Here is a 22,535-nt window from a genome sequence, read left to right as displayed (position 1 = left end):
GACCCCAACCTTAGTCTCCTGACTCTCCTCCACGTTAAAACTATTATTCTTCTTCTTCCCTTAAAATTTAAATAAAAATAAAAATAAGGCACTGACAAAACTTTTAAAAATCTCTTAAAAAAGAAGAATCTGAAAAATCTGTTGCCCAGACAGACAAGCAGCCAAGTACACGATCGAAATATAAAATGAACATTTTGATTTAATGACAATGCCATGTTATAAGCATCTATCTATATGGTACAAATTTTATTTTAAAAAACGCTGAACGTTAACTTCGGTACAGTAGAATACGAAATTGTGACAATTTTGTTTTTAATCGAAGGCTTTAACAAATTTATTTTGGTGCCGGAACTGTCATTTCGAATTTCAAAACGACACTATTCAACGTTTGAAAGTTTGTTCCGTTGCTTTGTTTAAGGATGTGTTCCTCGTCAACCGCGTTAGAGCTGATTCGTTTATCGAAATTCCCGACCAATTTTATCGTCGTTGTTTTTTTGTTAAATTTTTGGGAGGGCCATATTTTTATTTTTTGATCGCTTGTTTAGGCGGGTTTTGCCAATATCCTGCTATTTTCCTTGAGCAGCAACATTTCACCAAAATGTCATTTAGTTTAGTAGGCAGATCGCAATTTAGTGGCCAAATTGCAGTTTAGAGGCCGCTGTAAACATTTGATGATTTAGAGGCAAGGATTTCAATGTTTCCGTTTATGTTAAATCTTCCCCTTTATTTTGCGGTATTTTAAGGGTTTCGGTGCTTTCTTTACAGAGGATTTTGAATAGGAGGGGTTTGGTGCAGTTTACCGCCAAAGTTTTTGTATTAGAGAGGTTAAGAGATTTTTCTGGTTTAAATTTGTAAAATAGTTTTGTGTGGAAGAATATGTGGATGGCTGGGCTGTGCGGCAGCAGGAACATTATGTTGCGTCCTCACAGGGCTCAATTTTATCCGGGAGTAGTTTTCCGGCCGGCTAAAGGCTTAAACATACAGGAGCGGATTTCGAAGTCTGGTTTACCAGCGGTTCAGATCGCTCTCAAAATGATTCGTCCAAAGCTGAAGCAGTTTGTCACAAGAGTTGCTTCGAACCAAGAAGAAGAAACAGAGGTTTTGAAATTATTACAATGATGATACTAATTTCTTTCAGTGTTTTTGATCATTCACAATCCAGAAATTTAGTTTTCGAAACATCAGCTGAATTACAATTAATGCTCGGACGCCAGAAGATGCCGGATCAGGGACGTCATTTTGAAACAGAACAGACCAAGCGTATAAAGTTATAATTTACCTCTAAGCTAGACACCAATTTGGCATATGAAACTCTTCTTAAAAGCAGCTTTTATTTTTTCATTTAGCTTATATATTGTTGAATAAGGTGTACAATCTCTGTTTTTTCTGAAAAGTGATAGACTACTTTACACAGATAATGCTTTCTAAGTAGCAGTTTATAATATATTGAGTAAGCACATATCTATATCAGAAGTTTTTTTTAAGTTAAATTGTTACGATAAGGGTAATCATTCTGTCAGTCATTTACAGATTGAACCTGATTCTTACAGTACCTGTAAGATTTAAATCTTGGTAGATGACTACCCCTCTAAATTTGAATGTTACCTTTTTATGTAGTATACATGCCTTCACCATCAAACCCACTTATAGTACACACATATGACATAAGATTAATTATACGCTCATATACAAATAAATATTTACTTATATTAGATAGGGGAAGATATGATTGAGGAGATGTCTTTATCAAATTGAAGTATAGTCACTAGGGGATGTAGGTAAGAGGTTGGTGAGAGCTATCATTTTTCAAATAGGGTAGGGAATGTATGAATAAAGGAATGGCTATGAAACAAATAAATATAATCCCTCGGGAATACAAGCAAGGGGGTGGCAATTGGTTCTTATATTTAAATGACTTATGGTGATATATGAATGAGAAAGAAAAGAGAACATTTTGATGTTCATGAATGATAAAATATGGGATCAAACAAAGAAATAGACTCATGTGGGTTAGCTTGAAAATAGTAAACCCCAAACTAGTACAAGTATGAAAAGAAGTGAGTGGAAGACCCTACAAAGCAATGGAAGCAAATGAAGATGACTTGGGTGGGGGACCAAAACCATTAGGCAATGGTATTCTAGGATGCATTGGAGGAGCTAATGGTATTATCATTGATCATTGTAGGAGTATAGATGCAAAGTTTGAGAATACTTATCAAGGGCTGGTCAAGGCAATCCTAGGAAGTAGTTGATTTTGCATAGAACCTCTCCTAATAGGTCAAGCCAAAGAATTGTTGGTGGTGGAGAAGAAATTGGTGATGTGAGGATATTTGTTCTTTGGAGGAGGGGTGTAAGAGGGTCCCTAACATTGAGAAGAGATAGTGCCTCAAGCATTAGAGTAAGGGTTGGGGTGTTGAGGAGCCTTAGTCATAGTAGATTGCAAGGATGAGCAATGTCTCTATCTATGTTAATCAGTAGTATCTAGAGGGTGCCTAATGCCTCCAATATCTACAATGGGTTGAAAGAAGGAAGTAATCAATTTAGTAGATTTGGGACCATTGCAGAGAGATGTATAATCGAACATGGCAATCTTGCTGGCACCCTTTTTTTATAGACTACAAAAATTAGGTACCCCCCCTATAAATTGCAATGCGTTGGGTAAACTTTTTAACGTGACCAGTGACGTTGATGCGACACGCAAATAGTAGCACATGGGTTGGGGGGAGATCGGACCTCGTGACCTTGTGCCTACCTGTTGATGTGTTTTTTATGCACATGCGAACACAGAATAAAATACCGAAGTATCTTATCCTCTCTTGAACAAAGTTCCCGACTGCTGAAGATCTCGCTGAAGGATTAGTCGGAGTAACTCCAAGGTTCTGTATGTAGGATCTCTACGTGTGGATAAGCTCTCTGTGGTATGATGTGATTTTGCTGGAATCACAAGGGGACTTACACTTGACGACCTAAACGTCTGATTTGCTGGAATCACAGGTCCTATTAACTAACTGGAAGACAAACAAATGGTAAAAGATGCAGGGTTCAAGAAGTCTTCTCTACTACCTAGAATGCGAGAAGATGGATGAATGACTAGGTGGAGTCCTACTGGGCTGGGTCTCACCATCAAGATAAACAATTCAACACCAACTCAATGCGATCTTCTGGGGGATGCTTCAAATATATTCAAATCGGACACCATCAGATATTGATCATCATTCAAGTTAATGCATGAACAATAGACGTGTGACGACTTGAGATTAAGCTCATTTTATGCCAGTTGACCATGCAGGGCGCACTTACAATCAGTAAGAGGCTAGTGGTATGGATTAGACGGATTCCACACAGATGCATTCAACAGCTTCTTTCATTCAATCTAATCATCTATCATCAAAATGAAGATTCAACAAGAGACCATGCACATTGCAAAGAAACAACATATTCCACTATATCTTCAATGAAAAGAAGTCTTTACAATTAAGGCAACAATGTCTTGCCTTATCTTCTTAATCTACTCTAATTGCTATTCTACTATTCTGGCCTCTATTACTAACTATTAACTATTAGCTATTATTGACTAACTATCCTCTGACTATTAGCTTTTACAAATGAGGAGCCAGGGCTTATATAGCGCCCTCAATACAATTCAATGGCTTAGATCCATTTGAGATTAATGGCCAAGATTTTACAATGAAACCCTAATTAGGGTTTGTTACAACAAACTTAATTCTGACCAATGAAATAATTGCATTATTTGGACACATGTCTTCTCTGGAATATTCGACCAATGGATAATCGGGTAGGTACATCGAAGTTTGTGCCATCTTTGAGGAGTCAGGTACATTGAATCTGGACACACTGAGATGGACCAATCTGACTGGAGGAGTGATGACTGGGATGCCACCTTGTCTGACACTTGCAACTTGGTAGATATTCAATTTGATGATGCTGAGAAGCTAACTTTAGTTAACTCTTTTGAAATTGTCTGCTTCTCCAACGGACCCTTGCTTTAACCTCCTTTGTCTTTGATGTGCAGGATGGATGGTGTACTTTTCCTTGGAATGCTGGACTGGAGAAGGTCGTCCTTGTTGATGCTAGACTGGAGAAGGTCGTCCTTGTTGATGCTGGGCTGGAGAAGGTTGTCCTTGTCCTGGTCTTCTTTCATCTGCCAAAACACAACAAAAGATGATTAAGGACACATGATAAATTCATTTCAACATAGCATTTCCTACCTTAAATCATTAACAAGAAGATATCAAAATGAAGTTTGCTTAAAATCCTTTCCAAGGACAGGCTCCATAAGAATTTTGCCCTGGACTCTTTGGAAGGGTCAGGGGTGAATTTTGCATTCCTTGCTCAAATTCTTCTCACCTTGTGATCATACTTGCTTAGATACATGCCCAAGGACGTTCTCATTCTCAACCAACACCAAGCTTGATGTAAATTTGGGGCAAAAATGGAAGTTTTAAGAATTTCGCTCTGGACCTTTTGGAAGGGTCAGGAGCGATTTTCTCCTCTTGTAGCTCATTTTTGATCGTTCCAACTTCAATCGACCTCACAAAGCTAGGAATTATCTTTCTTCTTTCACCCAATCTAAGTTTGATTTCGTTTTGCAAGGCAGAATAGGAGATTTTAGGATTTTCGCCCTGGACCCTTTGGAAGGGTCAGGAGCGAATTTCATGCTTTGCTTGTTTATCCTCACTCAATTCCATTCTTTTCACTGTGCTTACTTGGACTCTCATCCTTGGATCCCTCTCCCATGCTTGCAACATTTTGTTTGACCTCAAAATGACTAGAAAAGAGAATTTCGCCAGAAATCATGGCCAGGGACAGGACCTATAATGAATTTCGCCCTGGACCCTTTGGAAGGGTCAGGAGCGAAATTCTTCCTCTAGCCCAAAATCATCATTTTTGGAGACAAAAATCCATTCAAGGGCAATCTCAAGGGCTTCTATCATCTTTGTCTAGGCCTGGCTTGGCACAAATGTGAAAGGAATAGGTGGATTTTAGAATTTCGCTCTGGACCCTTTGGAAGGGTTAGGAGCGAAATTCTTGATTTGGCTCAATTCCTTCAATTTTAATGTTCCTTAGCAACTTGAAGTTACTCCTAAAGACTTCTTCCATCCCAATTCACTTTAGTTTGCAATTGTCTTGTCACAAATTTGGAAAAAAGGTGGTTTTGGTGAAATTTCGCCCTGGACCCTCTGGAAGGGTCAGGAGCGAATTTCTTAATTTAGGCAAAGGAAAATAGGTGGTTGAAGAATTTTCGCCCTGGACCCTTTGGAAGGGTCAGGAGTGAATTTCCCTTTCTAGACCAAAATCATCATTCTTTCAACCCCAATCCTCTTTGCAAGGTAAAATCTCATCTCTCTTCGCCCTAGGAACAAGGTTTTAAGATCAAGCAAGATTAAGAATATATGCTTGTAAGGAATTTCGCTCTGGACCCTTTGGAAGGGTCAGGAGCGAAATTCACCTTCTTGGCTAGAATCCTTCATTTTTTCAAAGCTTTCAAACATTTCCGACATCCAAACATATCTACTCTTCCCTTCAAAATGCCTTGCAAATCAAAATTTGGTCAAATAAGGCAAGAAATGAGTCTTAGGTTGATTTTCGCTTTGGACCCTTTGAAAGGGTCACGAGCGAAAATCCCGATTTAGGCTTTAATTGCTCATTTTTCAAACTTCAATCTTCTCCTGGAGGCAAATATAGATTGTTTTCCACTTGAGGAACCAGGTTTTAAGCTCATTCAAGGTAGCAAATGAGGATTATAGTGAATTTCGCTCTGGACCCTTTGGAAGGGTCAGGAGCGAAATTCCTAATCTTGGCCAAAATCCTCATCTTATCCACCTTTACTCACCTCCTAAGGTCAGAACATGTCAAAAATCCCCCAAACATGCCTAAGGAACTATGAAATTGGTCTTGACAAGTGATAAATTGAGGTGCATAAGGATTTTCGCTCTGGACCCTTTGGAAGGGTCAGGAGCAAAAATCTTAGTTTATGCTTGATCACTCACTTTTCCAACTCCAAACTACCTCAAGAAGCAAACTTAGATCATTTTCTACCCAAGGAACAAGGATTGGATCCCAGACAAGGTAGCAAAAGAGGTTTATAGTGAATTTCGCTCTGGACCCTTTGGAAGGGTCAGGAGCGAAATTCCTCTCCCAGGCTAGAATCCATCATCCCAAAGTCAAAAATCTCCTCTCCAAGGCAAAGTTGCATCAAACCTTCTCAATTATGCCTCAAAAGTCTACAAACTTGGTCAAGCTAAGGAGAAAAATAGAGGAAATATGAATTTCGCTCTGGACCCTTTGGAAGGGTCAGGAGCGAAAATCATCTTAGGCCATGATCCTGACTTCATTTTTTCGCATTTCTTCATTCAAACAAGTGCTTTTGCCTTCATTCAAGCCTAGGAATGCGTTAGTTCTAGGTTTTGGTCAAAGTAGAATGTCTTATGGAGAATTTCGCTCTGGACCCTTTGGAAGGGTCAGGAGCGAAATTTGCTTTGGACCCTTTGGAAGGGTCAGGAGCGAAATTTGACATTTTGGACTCTCCAGGAGTTATATTGCAAAATCTAGTTTTTGGAGGATTCTTCAATTTTCCAGACTTAGTCAAATTTCAGGATCAGGACATTCCAGACTTAGCCAAATTTCAGGATCAGGACATTCCAGACTTAGCCAAATTTCAAGATCAGGACATTCTAGACTCAACCAAATTTCAGGGCATTTGAAGATCAGGATGACACTTCAGACTTCATCACTCACCAACTAGACCTAGCTCGGACCTTCAAGAATGATACCCACTCACAAAGAAAGACACAATTAGCAACGAGAGCAAAACCAGGCCCTAAGGAAGACTCTCAAAGAAACCCTAATTCTGGGGCACCTGCTGACTCTCCTGGCTCAAGCAAAGCCTACCATCCTATTGATCCCCTGGCGACACTCAAAATGCAAAGGCTAACAAACAAAACCCTAAAAGACCTAGAAAACAAACCCTAGAAAGCAAAAAGCAGGGGTCCTCATTTGCAATGGGGCGATGTGTGAATACGTCACAACACTGCCACAAGGAAGCTCTCACCAATTGAGCTAGGCCCCCAACCCCTTGTTGGTGCACAAATTTACAAGCCTCAAAATTTGCAATTTTTCTCTAAAAAAAAATTAAAATTGGTAAGTTTTTTACCATGTCCTTTGTGCTCTTAAGGCTCCATTTTGCCTATCAATTATACTCAATTCAAGAGATCTTCAATGAGCACTATTGGAATGTTCTAATTTTGCAAAGGGATCCTTTGGGTTTTAGTCTTTCTAATTTGTAAGGGTTTTCCTTTATATTTTTGCTGAAACTCTAGTTCTTTTATGCTTTGGCCCTTTGCATATGTCATTGTTGTGTTCTTCTATTATAATGTTGATTGGTTTTCTAGGTTTGTTCACTTAAGTTTAATACTTGATCCCCTTCAATATTGTCGTCTTATCAGCTTGTTGCTTTCGTTAGCGTTCCATGTGTCAAAACCCTATTCTTTTGTTGGGCCCTTCACATTGTGGTTCTCGTATGGAATCTTTTGTTAAACTTGTGAGCTATTGATTTCATGCCATGTGTCCCTAACTGTAACCATGCTTGCTAGTGTTGATGTGTTCTTTAGGACACCTCGAACACAAAATAAAATACCAAGTATTCTATCCTCTCTTGAACACAGAAACCTCATAGGCTAAATAATAAGATCAAATAAGGCAACTCCAAGGTTTGCAATGCAAATGATTGACTTTAATATTCTGGATAGACTTAGTGTATGATGTGATAATGCTGGTAATCACAAAGGGACTTACGTTTTGTTACGTTTTGTTGGAATGTGGAATCTAATTTAACTCTCTTGGAAAATAAAAGACAAAAGGAATAAAGGTTTGAGAAATCTAATCTAACACTTAACAATGTAAGAAATGATTGTTGACTCGATGAAATCAAACCAAGCTTTGCTTCGCCATGAGGAAACTACTACACAAAGATGGTGCAATCTCCTAAGGGTAAATGAATGATTTTCATATCACTTTTGCACATCAACACCATGAACAATGAGCATAAAGCAATTGAAGTTAAACTTTTAGATAAGTTTAGTCTAACCATGCAATACAACTTGCAATCAACAAATTCCAAATGGTATGAACATGTACGCTTCACCATTAATCAACAAGAGGATCTTCCATTCATCTAGTCAACTCCATGAAAATAAATTTAACTTGAGAAATAGAAACCATGCAACATGTTGAAATTCATACAACGATCCCCCATATCTTCAATGAAATCAAGTATTTATTTCAACAAGGTCTTGGCAACAATTTCTTGTCTTCTCCTCCTACTCTATTGCTAACTATCCACTATTGATCAACTATTAACTATTAACCTTTACAAATGAAAAGGCAATGTCTTATATAGACATTTCAATTACAATTCAAGGGCCCATATTGTTTAAGATCAATGGCCGAGATTTAACAATAAAACCCTAATTAGGGTTAGTTATAACTAACTCCATTTCAACCAATGAGAAAATTACATTGCTTAGGACACATACCCTCCTTTAAATGTAGACCAATGAGAAAATAGGTTAGGAATATGGAAGTTAGTGCCTTCCACATGGGTAGTTATCCTTCTTGTAGGATGAGTTAGGTTCAATGCACTTGGACACTTTGACTTGTCATGATTTGATTGGCTTGATGATGGTTAGATGCGACCTCAGCTACTTGCACACTTTGTAGACTTGATACCTCAGTTCAAGCAATGTCTCTTGATACTCAACATCATCATGTGGATTTTGATTAACTCTTCTGAAACTATCTCCATTCCTTGATCACATCTTACTTTCACATCCTCTTCCTTGGGAATTCACCTTGTTGTACTGACCTTGATTCTCGGATTTCCGATGGAAATTCAAGATTCTCATAGCATCTACACCCTTTGTAGTGCAAACCTTGAATGAGGAACACATGAATCTTGATGTTGTCCTTTTGCACTTACAATGTTGAAATTTTCGTTCCTTCATTTGTAATCGCTCCTCATTCATACTTGCTTTTTCCTTCTTTGTAGTGTGAATATTGATGTGTAAGTCCTTCATGATGTTGAATTGCCTCCTTTCACCCTTGCATCAAACCTGAAAGAAGACAAAGAAAATATTTATATCTGGATTATGAATGAAACCCCAAGCACAAAATTCACTTCATAACACCCTTCAAATTCTTAAATGCACTTTCAGGTCTGGAGATACAAGGTTTCAGGTCTGATTTTCTTCCTTTTAAGTCTGATTTTGTGCACTTAAGATCTGCCCTGCTCCTTGTGTGCTTGTGAATTCAATGCAAAGTAATTGTTTTCATCCTATACTTATAGGATTGCTATGTAAAGTTGTCCTTTCTAGCAAGGGTTGGCTGAGATGTCCATAAACTTTCCTTTTCCAAGTTGACTGGCCATGTAATTTTGATTTTGCCCTTTGGATCAGCGAAACTTGAAAGGTTTTTACTTTCTTCCCTAGGTTGGCTGGGCTAGATTTCAACTCTTGGCATTCTTAAGGGGTATAAATGGAAGATTGACGCACCTATCAAAGCACCATCAAAATGACATCAAACAATATTATGCTCTGCCATGATCTGTGAGTTAGGTCTGATTTCTGATTCAAATTCACAGTAGGGTGATGAACTAATAAAATCATATTTCTCCCTTATAGCATCCCATGACTTAAATTACCCTTTCACTTCTAGCCGACTTGCCTTGTGTTTTAATTTTGATCCTTTAAAGATTTCACTTGCCATTCAAAGGGGTCTGACTTGGCTTTGTCTCACCTTAGCGCCACTTGTTCTCTTCTAACCAATTTCTTTCACCTCCCCTTTGTTGAGCTCATTTTAGACCTATATCTGCATTGGCGGATTTTAGGTGGTGGTATGCACAAATTTGTGCATGTATATATGCATTTGTGAGGGCGGACTTTGGTAGCATGCTTGCACAAGTTTTATCCTTGAGCACATTTTGATGATGATCTTGCACAAATTGTAGGCTAAGAGCATTTGAGATGGGTGCCTACACAAATTTACCCTAGAGCACATATGAGGTGTATGCTTGTATTGGCGATGGTTTCCTCTTCATTTGCCTTCATTGCTTGTAAACATCAACCTCCTCCTTGTCTTAAAGCCTAACCTCTTTCTTGCCTTGCGAAGTCTTGACGTTCATCCTCTGCAAGCGTCCTTGAACGTTGAACTTAACCACATTTCCTTGGTGGAAATTGCATGATGAAAGTGGAGTAGTGCCCTCCTTGGGCGGGATTCAAGGCCATGTTTGCACTAGTTGAGCACAAAATACATGTATGCTTGAACAAGGTAGCAAGTTTGAGACCTCTGCTTGCACAACTTTGAGATGAGTGCATTTAGGGTGTGTGTATGCACAAGTGAGGTAGAGCGGATCTAGGCAGTATGCTTGCACAACTAGACCTTGGGTGCATATGACATAGTGGCGTGCACAAATGAGGTGGAGCGCACTTGAGGTGGTAAAACACACAAAGTTGAATGGGTTTAAGACACGTGTTTGCACAAATCAGGCCACAAATCCTATGGGTGTTTGCACAAAAGTTGTGTTTAAACCAACTTGAAGCGCATTTAGCATGTAGATATGCCCAAGTTTGAGGTCGGATCCTGATTGCTTGTTTGCACAACTTTGTACATGCTATAACGGTGGTGACTCTTGCCTTAGTCAAATTTTCGTATTGTTCCCCACCTAGGTCTTGTACCCGTATAGTCTTGAAGTTAATAATCTTAAGGTACTATGCTTGCAATTCCTAACGAAATTACAAGCAAACTCACCACTTCACGCTCTTTTCTCCATTCCTAACAACATCTTGCATTTTGGCAATTGTGATCAACTCAACAACATTAACAACTTTGACAAGATTTTACAACTTCACCTTCACTCCTTGGCTTAGACATTTGTTCATGAATTCCGGACTTGACCACACTAAAGACAAGACTTTGCAACCCTAAGACATACTAAAGGTTGCTCTACACCCCTAACTTAGATCATCAATATAAACCCTCCTTTCAAGAAGAGGTTAACAAGTATGACTATTGCCAAGGCAAAGATGACTTAAACAAAACACCTATGCTAACAAGCAAAAAGTGTCGGTCCTCATTTGCCATGGGGCGATGCGTGAAAATGTCAAAACAGCTAGTTCATTCAATGTTGTTTTGTTCTTGAGTTGAGTTGACAGCTTGTGATTGGTCTATTAATAATTATTTGTACACTTTGTAGAGTAAATACAAAAGATTGGTCACTTCGTGGCAGGTGGTAGTGTAGTATTTCGTTGTGCAGCTCCTTCACATTGCACTTTTGAGTTTGTATCCCACTTTTTGAATGCATGATGTGTGATGGATTCTATTGCCTTGGTATCTAGTTGGCAAATATTATGTGCAGTGGTAGACATGTGGTAGGTTACTATTGCATTGCACAACTGCTTTGCATCATGCTTTTCCCTTGAAGTATTATATTAAAACAATGAGCTAACGATATCTTGAAATGTGTCCTTGATCAAATGATTTTGCATGCCAGTTCCTACGATACTATGCTAAGTTGATAGTTAATGAGTGGCTCATAGATGCTTATGTGTGCACTTTGTGGAGTAAGTATTGAACTCTTGTTGATTTGCGACAACTGGCAATATTTGATTGCATTGCACAATTCTTTCATTTGTAGTTTTTAAAGTGGACCCCACTGTACTTCCACAATATGCAATGGACTTTGTCTCTTCTAAAAGAATTGTTGATTAGGTTTCTAGCTTGGGCAATGTTAAATATGGTGGCAAATTTTCTTTGCATAGCAGTTTTGATTATGGGTCCCACTTCTATATGTGTGATGTGCGATGGGAATGAAAGGTCTAATATTTCTACATATTGTGGCTTAGTTATCAATATGCAGGGCGATATGTTGTGATATTATTGGACCACATATTGGTCGCCCTAGCCCATACAATGCTTTTACTGGTTGAGTATGTAGCATCTATCTGCAATGGGACCAAGTGTAAAAATAGGAGCATAAATTTGATGCTTGGCAAGTCTTTTCCATTGCCAAGTCTCTTTTTCACAAAATTACAATGTGCAATAGCCATTGATCTTCTTCACTTAAATACATCAACAATTAGCATTCAAGGAAAACTAGAAGTTAACATTCATGCCATTAATCTTTTAAAAAGAAGTGTAGAATAGGGTGCCAAAGGAACATATAACGTGTGCACCATTCTTGCATAACTTGAGCATCATTTATGATCTGGTGAGGCCCTACAACTGCCTAATCAGATTTACCTTCTTAGAAGCAATAACTCATCATAATGATGCAAATTCACATATAGCGGTGGAGAAGGGAACGACACAAACAACCATTAATGCAGCATTGCCTTAACAATTTCTGTTCCAATAGATCTCGTGGGATTTTCCTTTGCAATTGATACAGGAGGTTGGCCATTTTTCTTGCATTTCATCTTGTGACAAGTGTCACTCATTTGTGGGGACTATCTCTATAGTCTTTTCTATGTTAGGGAAAGAAGCTTTCATTTGGAGGGGATGGAAGATTAAGAGAGGAAAACAAGAAAGTATAGCAGAGGATGAGATTTGCTTAGCATAACCATATGTTTTTATTTTCGAGCTTTGGGTAAATCGTTTTGATATTTTAATGATTTGGGTTTATTCAAAAATTGTAATAAATACTTGTAAATTTGGAAGAATGAATGATTAACGGCAAAATCGACCTTGATTGAGTGTCTCCATATGTATATTGTGCATTTTTGGATGAGTTATTGACTAGTTGGCTAGTTAGACAGCTATAAAATCCTTGAAAAGTTTTGCAACGTATCTTTTTAGGACAAAAAATAAATGTATGGGTATGCTCATGGATAACTAAATAGACTCATTTAATATTTTGGAAATATCTATTGTCTCTCTAAATGTATGTGTAGAACCTAGCTTGCTTGTGCATTTTGAAAGACAATCTTTTGTCATATCTTCGTTAAGGTATCGCCATTGGCCTCAATTATCACACATTTTGTTCAAATTCAATGACTATGTTGCCTAATTGGATAGAGGCACCAACAAGCTTCGAGCTCCACCCTTCAATCATCCTACAACACACACATAACAAATCAATTTAGCCATCTTTTAAATTTTACCCGATTTAGCGTGTTCTCATTGCTATGTCTAAGTGTTCCTAACAACATAGGGGGTTCTCATAAAACAAATTCATAAACATTTGTGGGGCAGTTATCTGCTTTAATAAGTTGTTTGATCTGAATATTGCAAACCAACATATAGGCACAAAGTGACTAGTGATATACAGGTGAATTATGCAATGGGTATGGTTTGTGTTAGAGTAAGTGTTTAGTTTGTGTGGTGATGTTTTTTGTAGACCTTATAGAAGCCCTCCATGGCCTGGTAGAGCCAAAAGTGAAGGAGCTTTTACCCACCTTGACAATTGGTCCTAAGTTGCCCAAGTTTGACCATAAGTGTGTGATCTTTTCTCCAACTTCAAAACATATGGTATTTGGGAGGAGATTCAGCTTTAGGGATTTGGGGTTTACAACTCATGTCACAATAGATCTCACAAAGAAAAAGGGCCAAGAATCTTTGATCAAGGTGGTGGAAGATAGTGGCTAGAGAACCAAAAAAATATTTTTGCATAAAAAAATATCTCCCACAACTTTCAAACTAGACATTGAAAATAAAATGCTCCTCAAACTCAATCCCTTGGAGAGAACTGTTAGCATCTATATTTGTCATTGATGTCCATTAGAAGGAGATATGTTCTGTGTAATGTATTTGCAGAAAAGACATACATCTAGTTTGCAGATCGGATGCTCATTCATTCCTAAATATGAAAAACAATGACAGTAAGTTAGTACGTGGTCTGCAGTTTTGAAACATGTCAAAATAGTATATGTTTTGATTCAGAATGATACAACATTTGCATTTTCTGATCATTCGAATAACATGAACTTTATCAGACTTAATCTATGTTGTTTTAATCTGCATAATGAGTGACAGTAAACACCGTATGAAAGGACCTTCATATCTTTCTTCACAGACCTGTCATATTTTTCTGTTGATAGAAGTATTACTGAGATTCTTCGATGTTTGCAAAGCATGCTATCAATTTGTGAAATGGCAAAAGATATTGATATTATAAGTGTTTCAATCTTGGTTATGGATGGTTATGTCCTGAAAACAGTTACAACCGAAAGGTCCGTTTTGTAAATAGTTATAAACCATTCTTCAGATTGATGACCCATATATTTGTTAAAAGAAGCAAGTCTTTAAAGAATAGCAAGATGTTCGAACTAGATGGTGGCTGTATAATTGGTTGAAAGCAATTACAACTGTTTCACAACAGTTTCTACCAGATTCGTGGTCCATAAATAAGGGTGTGTATGTGACATGTTTTTGGATTGGATTGTGTGGTTTTGCTGGAAATTAAACAGCAGAGATATAAAGTTGAAAAAGTTGTGTGTTGAAGAAGCATCTATAAAATAATCAAATCTGAGTTAGCGAGTGAAAGAGGGATGAGTTTGTATCGTATACTTGTTGAAGACGGGTTGATTATCATCTGCAAGCAACAGCTTTATATGTTCATTGGTCTGGAAACCATTGCAGAGCATTTTCAGATCATAATCATTTTGATTTACAGTGCAAAGGTTTTAAGAATCATTTGTGAGAATAACTGAAGCTTGCATATCTACATGCATGTTGTAATGATAACTGTTCATATCAGTAATCTTGGCTGTTTGATTTGTAATCATTTTAATTTGTTGTACAAGTATACTGAATTGGTGTTCAGTCTGTAAAGATAAAATTGTTATAAGGAGTTGGTGCTCAAAAGATAAGGGATTTGATTATTCCTTGGGTTGGTGTCCTAAACATTGTAAACTTTTCAACTGTGAGGCTGGATTAGGATAGTAGATCCTAACAGCATTTCTCACCGTGGTTTTTCCCACTCTGGGTTTCCACGTAATTTTTGGGCTTTGTCTCACTATGTGGTTGATTCTCACTCTTGTTTCAGTTTAAGGTTCTTCGGTATTCAGTTTGATATTTGACAAAGTTCATTATATCTTTCAAATTGTTTGAGAATCAAAAGTTTACATCTACTACTGACACACCCCCCCACTCTCAGTAGTAGAATTGTGTTCTACAAGAACAAAGGCTATAATTCTTCCACTTTGTAAAATATGGTGATCAATCTCAACATGAAGCTGATGTATTTGCAATTGGTTGAGGGTAATCCTCAAAACATGAGACCAATTGTTGTCCTCATTTTTGTTTTAAAAAATGAAGGACCATTACATGAAATTTTTGTCAAAAAATGAAAATTTTACTCTATGGCACGCCTGCCGAGGCATATTTTCACCTAATCCTTGGATTGGTTTAATCCTCAATCCATCCTCGAACCACGTTTCGAATTTCATCGCGTTCTGGTTTCGTTTGCTATGTCTTTCCTTCAATTTCGGGTTTTTTCTCCTTGACTGCAGGTGGGAAATTTTCCTTGAATTGCAAGTTTTAATGATTTCCTTTGTTTTGGTCTTTGTAGGGAAATTTTTGGCTAAATACAAGTGCACTTTATTGAAAAAAGAACTTGTAATTTATCTTTTATTTCCCCCTTAATGCTTTTTGGCTTTTTTAGTCTTTGTAGGGATTTTTTGGACAAGTTACAAGTTAATTTTAAATAGCAAGTTTAAAGGTCACTTGTAATTTTTTTCTAAAACCCCTACTTTAATGTCTTTTGCTTGTAATAGGGATTTTAAACCCCTATTACATGTGTGCAAGTTATTAAAACTTCTTGTAGGGATTTTATTTTCCCTTTACAAGTAATTTGTAACTTGCACATCTCTCTCCAAAACCCGATTTTGCCCAGGAATGAAATAGAGTGACATTTTTAAACTTGCTATTTTGCCCAAAAAACCCGATTTTCTCCATAAAGTGCAAATTGAAGGATTTTAAACTTGTAATTGCATCTCCAAAACCCGATTTTGCCTTATGAAGGGAAAAGTGACAATTAAACAAGGTTGCATGGGTAGGGGGGTACTTGGAGACTTTGGAGACTAGTGCTAGTACTGGTATTGGTACGACTATTTTTTCAAAATAGGAGACGTGGGTACTTTGAGACGCCAATTTCTTTTAATATAATTTAATAATTTATAGAAATTCTAAAAATTTAATGACATTGAACATTAAATATAATGACATTAAATATAATATAATAATTTAGTAATGGCTCTTGCAACGTTTTAAGAAATCCTTGTGACCTGTATTTGTTTTGAGCATTGTTTTTTTTTCGTTTGTACTACATTTTGATTATTTTGTTGCCTGTTATTTTTTTTTTTACATTTTAAGGATTCCTTTTTTCTTGTTTGGCTTGGAGACGGTGGGAGACGGGCGGATACGTTAGCGGGAAGTCTCCTCTCTATGGAGACGTTTCCAACCAAGTTTCTGGTGCGGGATATGCATCCGAGTCTCCGGTACTCGTACCCAGGGGCTGGGTACTCGTACCCATGCAACCTTGCAATTAAAACATTTAATATGAACCCCAAAACCCGATTTTCACTATTCTCATGCAAAATCGAACTTGTTCTTTTTTCTTAAAAACCCGACCAGCCAAAAGAAACGTTTTATTTGGAAATTTGAAGCGTTTTTTGTGGAGAATTTTTTGGAGATAGAAGGCGTTTGGGATTCTTCCCTATTCTCATGCATTTGCAAACATGTCACGCCATTTGAGGTGTATGGTTGCTGGTTTTTGGTGTTGAATAAGCAAACACGTTTTTACCAAAACTGTGATTTTCTCTCCCAAAGTTGCCACGGATCTTCAACCTCCTAAGTCCTTTTTGCTTGCTGTGCTTAGGCGTTGATTTTGGGAGAATATTTGACCCCTTCTTGGGCCATTTTATTTGCTTTTCATGCCACGTTTTCTGTTTATGGCGTTTTAATAAAAACGTGGCTAGGGTTTCAGATTGTAGTTTATCTCTATTTAAGAGCTATTCTTCTTTCTTCCAAAGATTGATCATCTTTTGAAGATGCATTTTGAGATTGAAACAAGGTATGATTTCTTTTCTTTTCTTGTTTCATTTTCTTGTTTTCCTTTCTAGTTGTAGATTTGTATATAAGTTGTTCTTGCCCCAAAAATCGGTTTTGTGAGAGAGATTTCCCCTTTGAAAAACAATTTTTGAATTGCATTGATCTTCCCCATTTTCCCTCTTTATTTGTATTCGGGATTTTAAATCCCGATTACAAGTTGGATGAAAATCATTGTTCTTCCCTTACGGTTAAAATTTTTAACAATCTTTTGTTGAAATTCCAAGTTGCAAAGATGAAAAATTCCCATCCTTCCAAAATTGGGTTTTTAGAACCGGATTGCATGTTCAAATTTCTTCCCATTTTCATGAAAATGTCATTCCCAAAATCTTTCCATTTTTATCCATCCATAATGCCTATATTCGTACTTTCCGCTCACGTCATTTCCCGCAAGTCTAATTCTCATTTTTCACTCATCTCTCTATTTACCGTTTTACAAGTATACTTGCATTCGGGTTTTAAAAATCCGATTGCATGTGCGTTCTTCCAAACTTGTAAAATTTTCCCCAAGATCCGAAATTGGTCAAAGTCAAGATTCCTGACATTTCCCATTTATTTCCCCTCTCTCTCACAAAATCGTGAAGTGCAAGGGTTGGAGTCCTTCCCATTTGAAGAAGGAAAAATGTTAGTTGCAGCTGATTATGATGTTGCCTTAACACTTTTAAGTCTTCATCGCAGTATACTAGGTTGTCCTTCAATGCCAGATTTGCCGTCATCTCCAATTCCAAAGAAGATGGAGTATAAATATGATAAGTACCAAAATGAGGTTTCACCTTCTCAAATCTCTTCTCCTTTGGATCGCATAAAAGATACAGAGATAGGGTATGTGGACATGTCAGAATTTGTCAAGAGGGTGGAGGATCCGTAGGATAGCAATATGCAGCGGCTGTTGGATAGCCATATCCATCACGCATCTTCTTTTCCAGTGGCTGCCCTAGAACCTGAATTTGTTCTCGCTTGCGCTCATCGCTTTGACAAGGAGACAAGAACCATTAAAAATGATGATGGTGAAGCAATAATCCGCCTTGACGCAGACACAATTGAGAAAGTCTTCAGAATACCACCGACACCTGTTTATATGGAAATCTCCAAAGATAGTGCAACTGAGTACTATGTAAAAAGGGAAAAGGACTGCAAGCTTCATATTAACAAGTGGATTCATGAGCCACGAGCCACCTTCTGAAGGTGGGCTAAGTTGTACCGCTGTGAGCTCAAGTGGAAAATCGGAGACATCATAACTCTCCTCAGCAGGATGATGGGTCTTGAACCCTCCAATGTTTTTGAGCCCTGGATGTACTAGTTCGTCATGTTTGTAAGGCAGTCCCATCATATATCATGGGGAGAAGTCATCAATGATATCTTGTGCGAGCAACTTGCAACAGTCCCTTCCACTATGACTTTCTATATGAATTCATACATAGTCTATTTGGCAGCATCACTCAGACATTTCCCTGGTCTTTCTACCAAGGGTGACCACTCACTTATACCGGTATGGGAATACTATGATCAGCTACCTTTGAAACCCAACAGATTGCATTTCAGAAGAGTTCAAGATGCATTCTTCGGTTACTTCATGTGCCAGTTTGACAGAACTCTGAAGAATAGAAGGGTATCAGTTGAGGCATGGGAAAGAGTGAATGAGTATGGGTGCTTGTTTCTTCAATTCCCGACCTTAACCTATATGAGAGTCGGATGCTATAGTGGGCAGCCATACATGCTCCCTAGATACTCAACTCATAAGATCATACTTATGGAGTTGGGAAGACAGATCGTGGCTGTGCACGCCCATCAGTCTGTCAGACATAAGGTCGGAATGGGGATTTCTACAACAAACCCATTGAAAATTGGCCGGTATTCTCTTGTCACATCCGTCAAAGCCAAGGCTATGGAGACTGAGATGCAGGAAATTAAACTCAAAAGGTTTAAGTCCAGAGCTGATTTTGATTACTGGGGTATGAAGGAAAAGATCATAAAGTCTTTCGTGCACGTGCATCGTATTGAGGATATCTGGGTAGATCTCCGTACAAAAGTGGAAATTCTGAAGATGGATTACTGCAGGCTTACTGTTGAGCAAGTTGTTGATTTGAACTTGGTGGATATTCCTTAAAGGATGATTGATGATGGGCATGTGCTTGATCCTTAATATATTTCACGAAGGGTTGAGAAATCTCCACTTCCTTTAATCCAATGGTCACACAAGGAGTGCATATCCATTCTTGAGAGATTTCAACCTATCTAGGCTAACACCAATGCTTGGTTGAAAAGTAATGGTGTTAGACTCATCAAAATCAAGGTTGGAAAAGAAGATGATTCTATGGGGCCTCTTGGACGTAAGTCTGAGATTCAGGTTGACAAAAAGGAAGGCGCATCATCTTCTGGCACCAGGATCAAATTGCGAGTTAGTCGGGCAGTAGTGCTTCCTCTTGAGGAGGTGACAATTCGTGGAAAGGAAAAGTCACGGTTTCATGTTCAGGTGATCGATCTTGATAATCCAAAAGAAGGGCAGCAATCTGATGATACTCCTAAGTCTCCAGCTTCGGACTCACCTCAGGAGATCCCTTCCTCAGTTTCCATTGAGACGCCTCTTTCTCCTCCTGACTTAATGGTGGAAGAGTCTCCTCAGAATACCGTTCCTATTTCAGCATACGAGCCACCTCCTAATCATCAACAAGAGAGTGTGCTGGAAGTTCTTGAAGATACTCTTGCATGTATCTAGCTGTCAGAGATTGATACCTCCACTTCTGGCTTTGAAGAATTTATGAGGCAATCTTCATGCCCATTGGTTACTGAGCAAACCGTGGTCGCTATCCAAACAGATACTCCTCCCAGGATGACCACAATTGTTCAAACAGAAAATGCTTCTCCTTTGCTTGCAGCTGTTACTGAAGGAGAATTAATGGCTTTACCTCCGTGGCTTAGTTCTTTTACCCCAAAAAGGAAGAAGCAAGAAATCTCACCTGATGCCTTTGATTATCAGCAACTGAAACAGTCTAGGCCCAAGGTTGCTAAAAAGGCCAAGACTATCTCCAGAGTAACTGTTGACAGCAACAAGATGAAGGTAGCTGAAATTGTTGAACCTCTTGCAGATAAGCCACTTGAAGAGATGTCAGCTGCTGATTACAAAGTTACAAGGGTAGAATTGGGTAAGCAAACGCATGAGGTGATTAAACATGATGTCCAATATTCTGTAGCTTCACTAGTACAACGGTACGATGAACTTCTAGCTAAGACAAGCTAGAAGAGGACAACTGACAACTTGTTGTAGCTGTTTGTAAAATCACAAAACATACTGGTGAAGTGAGTAATCCTTCAAGTTCTACCGAGGCACGAGAATCAATTCGTGGAGTTGAAAGGGCTGCTGTACAAGCATTGGATTCTTGGGTTGATCAACTTCATGATCTACGTGCACAAGTGCTGAAAGACATTTTTCAGATGATTTTTAAGTTGGAGGCTATTGAAGAGAAATTGAGTCATACCTCCGACGCTTTTAAAAAGAACCTAGAAAGTGTTGAAGGTAGTTTGACAATCTGGCGCACCATACCCCAACAACAGTTGAGTGTTCTACAGGAGCATGCAATATCCCTTCCAGGGTCATGTACTTGGAATTTGAAGAGCTTATGGAAAATAAGGCCCTTGTTCTTAAATCCCTCATTGAGGAGATTGATGATGCAATGAGATTACGGGGTGAAGTTTTCCAAGATATTGTTTCTCATTATGAAAAGGCCTCTTGCAACATAATAAGTCAAGATGGAGAGCTGATACTAGAAGAAGAAGTTCTTGTAGATTTACAGATGAGGATTCATAATGAATGGAGGAGCGAACAATTCTCAGCTGTTTCAATTCAAATTTTGTTGAAACACCAAATCTTTTGCATGAAATTCAGTCCATCTTGGAGAAGAACAACTCTATGCTCCTCCGATGCCATGATACCATTGTGAAGACCATGGTTGTTGCCAAGAACACCCACGAACCGAATCCTGCTGAGCTACAAATGATCATCCAGAAGTTCGAAGGATTCATGTCTTCACATGCTGCAGCTTAAGTGTTTTTCAACACTTAGTTGTATTTTTCCAGATTTGTAATCTTTTAGTTGTAGTTTTTCTTTTGAGAAGTTACATGTAAAAGCCTTTTTGTAAAATGCAAGATAAGTCATTACTTGCACTTTTGTAATTACATGTAAGGCAATTACAGTTTGAGTTCAGTTATGACTGTAGTTGGAATAAGTCATAGTTAGTTATTGAATAAGTCTTGGTGGTTGAGAGAATTTCTCAAGTTAGTTGGGATCCTCCCACCTTTTTCTCAAGACTCCTCTTCTATAAATACTTGAGGGGTCTATTGTAATTTTTATCTTTTGGGAAAGCAAGCAAAAACTCTGCCAAATTTACAGCAAAGAAGTCTTTGAGCTTTTATGTGTGATTTCAAGAATTGAAACAAATAGAAGGAAATTGCTCAAGCTTTGAGTCTTTGTGCTACATTCTTGAGTTCGTGTTCTATATTATCTTTCTTGCAAGTGTTCCTTCGAAGAACTTAATCGAATTTGATTTGCAATCTTTGTGTGCTGCAAGTATTTGAGGTTAATATAAATTAGGATAAATATTCTTTTGAGAGGAGCTATAAGTCTTTGTGCTTGCACTTATTCTTAAGAGAATTTAGGAGCAGATTTTGTGAGAAATAGCTGTGAGCCTTTGAGCTGTTATAATTTGTTCTTGATAGTGTTAGTATAGAAAATGGTAGATAGGACTTCATATAATCAAGACTTTGATCTTGATATTGCTGTCCCATCCTGAAGGAAGTCTTTGAGCTTTTAGGAAACTTCATTTCCTTTCTCTCATTTCATTTCAAAAAGTTGTTACTGTTGTTTCATGATAAATTGCTATCACTTTTCTGTGAAGAGGAAAGGATATTGGCTTTCTTGAAAGAAGAAGAAAGACTACTGTCCCATCCCATTTTATTTTTAAAGTTGTAGTTAGATAGGGGGAGCCTTCCCTTAATTAGGAGAGTTTTACTCACACACTGTGGTTGAAACCACAATTTTGTATATTTCCCCAAGTGTACAAAATTTTCTACCAACACCAATGATGGTGAAAATAGGCGTGTTGAACAATGATCCCATCAACTTGTTGCAAGAAATGCGTAGCATAACAAGCTAGTTTGGGGTTGAGATAATTCAGAGGGGAAGTCTAGGTAACTTGGGTACACTGAAAGTAAACGTCGTCTCTGATGGATTAATTGACCACCTCTTTCTCTAGAAGGAGACAATAAGGAGCGCATAAGGAGAACTTGAAAGGAGTAATCCTTTACAAACAAATGCTCTAGAAGAGCAAATAGAACTCGTAGAATAAACACAATCGACATTTGGGGGGACCCAAAGAGGTAATCACCTCCAATGAATAGAGTGCCAAAAAGGTTGTTGA

General features: G+C 38.1%; 1 protein-coding gene across 4 annotated transcripts in view; it reads left to right on the top strand.

The window, feature by feature from the left end:
- The first annotated feature begins 217 nt into the window (after window positions 1–217).
- Window positions 218–22,535, top strand: part of LOC131072127 (sodium/proton antiporter 1) — a 140,908-nt gene continuing 118,590 nt past the window's right edge. Inside the window, exon 1 of one of the 4 annotated variants that reach the window (XM_058008190.2) lies at window positions 218–237. In XM_058008190.2, coding sequence (XP_057864173.2) covers window positions 235–237 — 3 coding nt within the window. In that variant the 5' untranslated portion in view covers window positions 218–234. The other 3 variants (XM_058008191.2, XM_058008189.2, XM_059207109.1) reach the window with 3 other exon arrangements.

The sequence above is a fragment of the Cryptomeria japonica genome, chromosome 6 (assembly GCF_030272615.1).
Source record: "Cryptomeria japonica chromosome 6, Sugi_1.0, whole genome shotgun sequence".
Lineage (NCBI taxonomy): Eukaryota > Viridiplantae > Streptophyta > Pinopsida > Cupressales > Cupressaceae > Cryptomeria > Cryptomeria japonica.
Note: the sequence above shows the minus strand (reverse complement) of the source record. Positions and strands in the feature narration are given on the sequence as shown.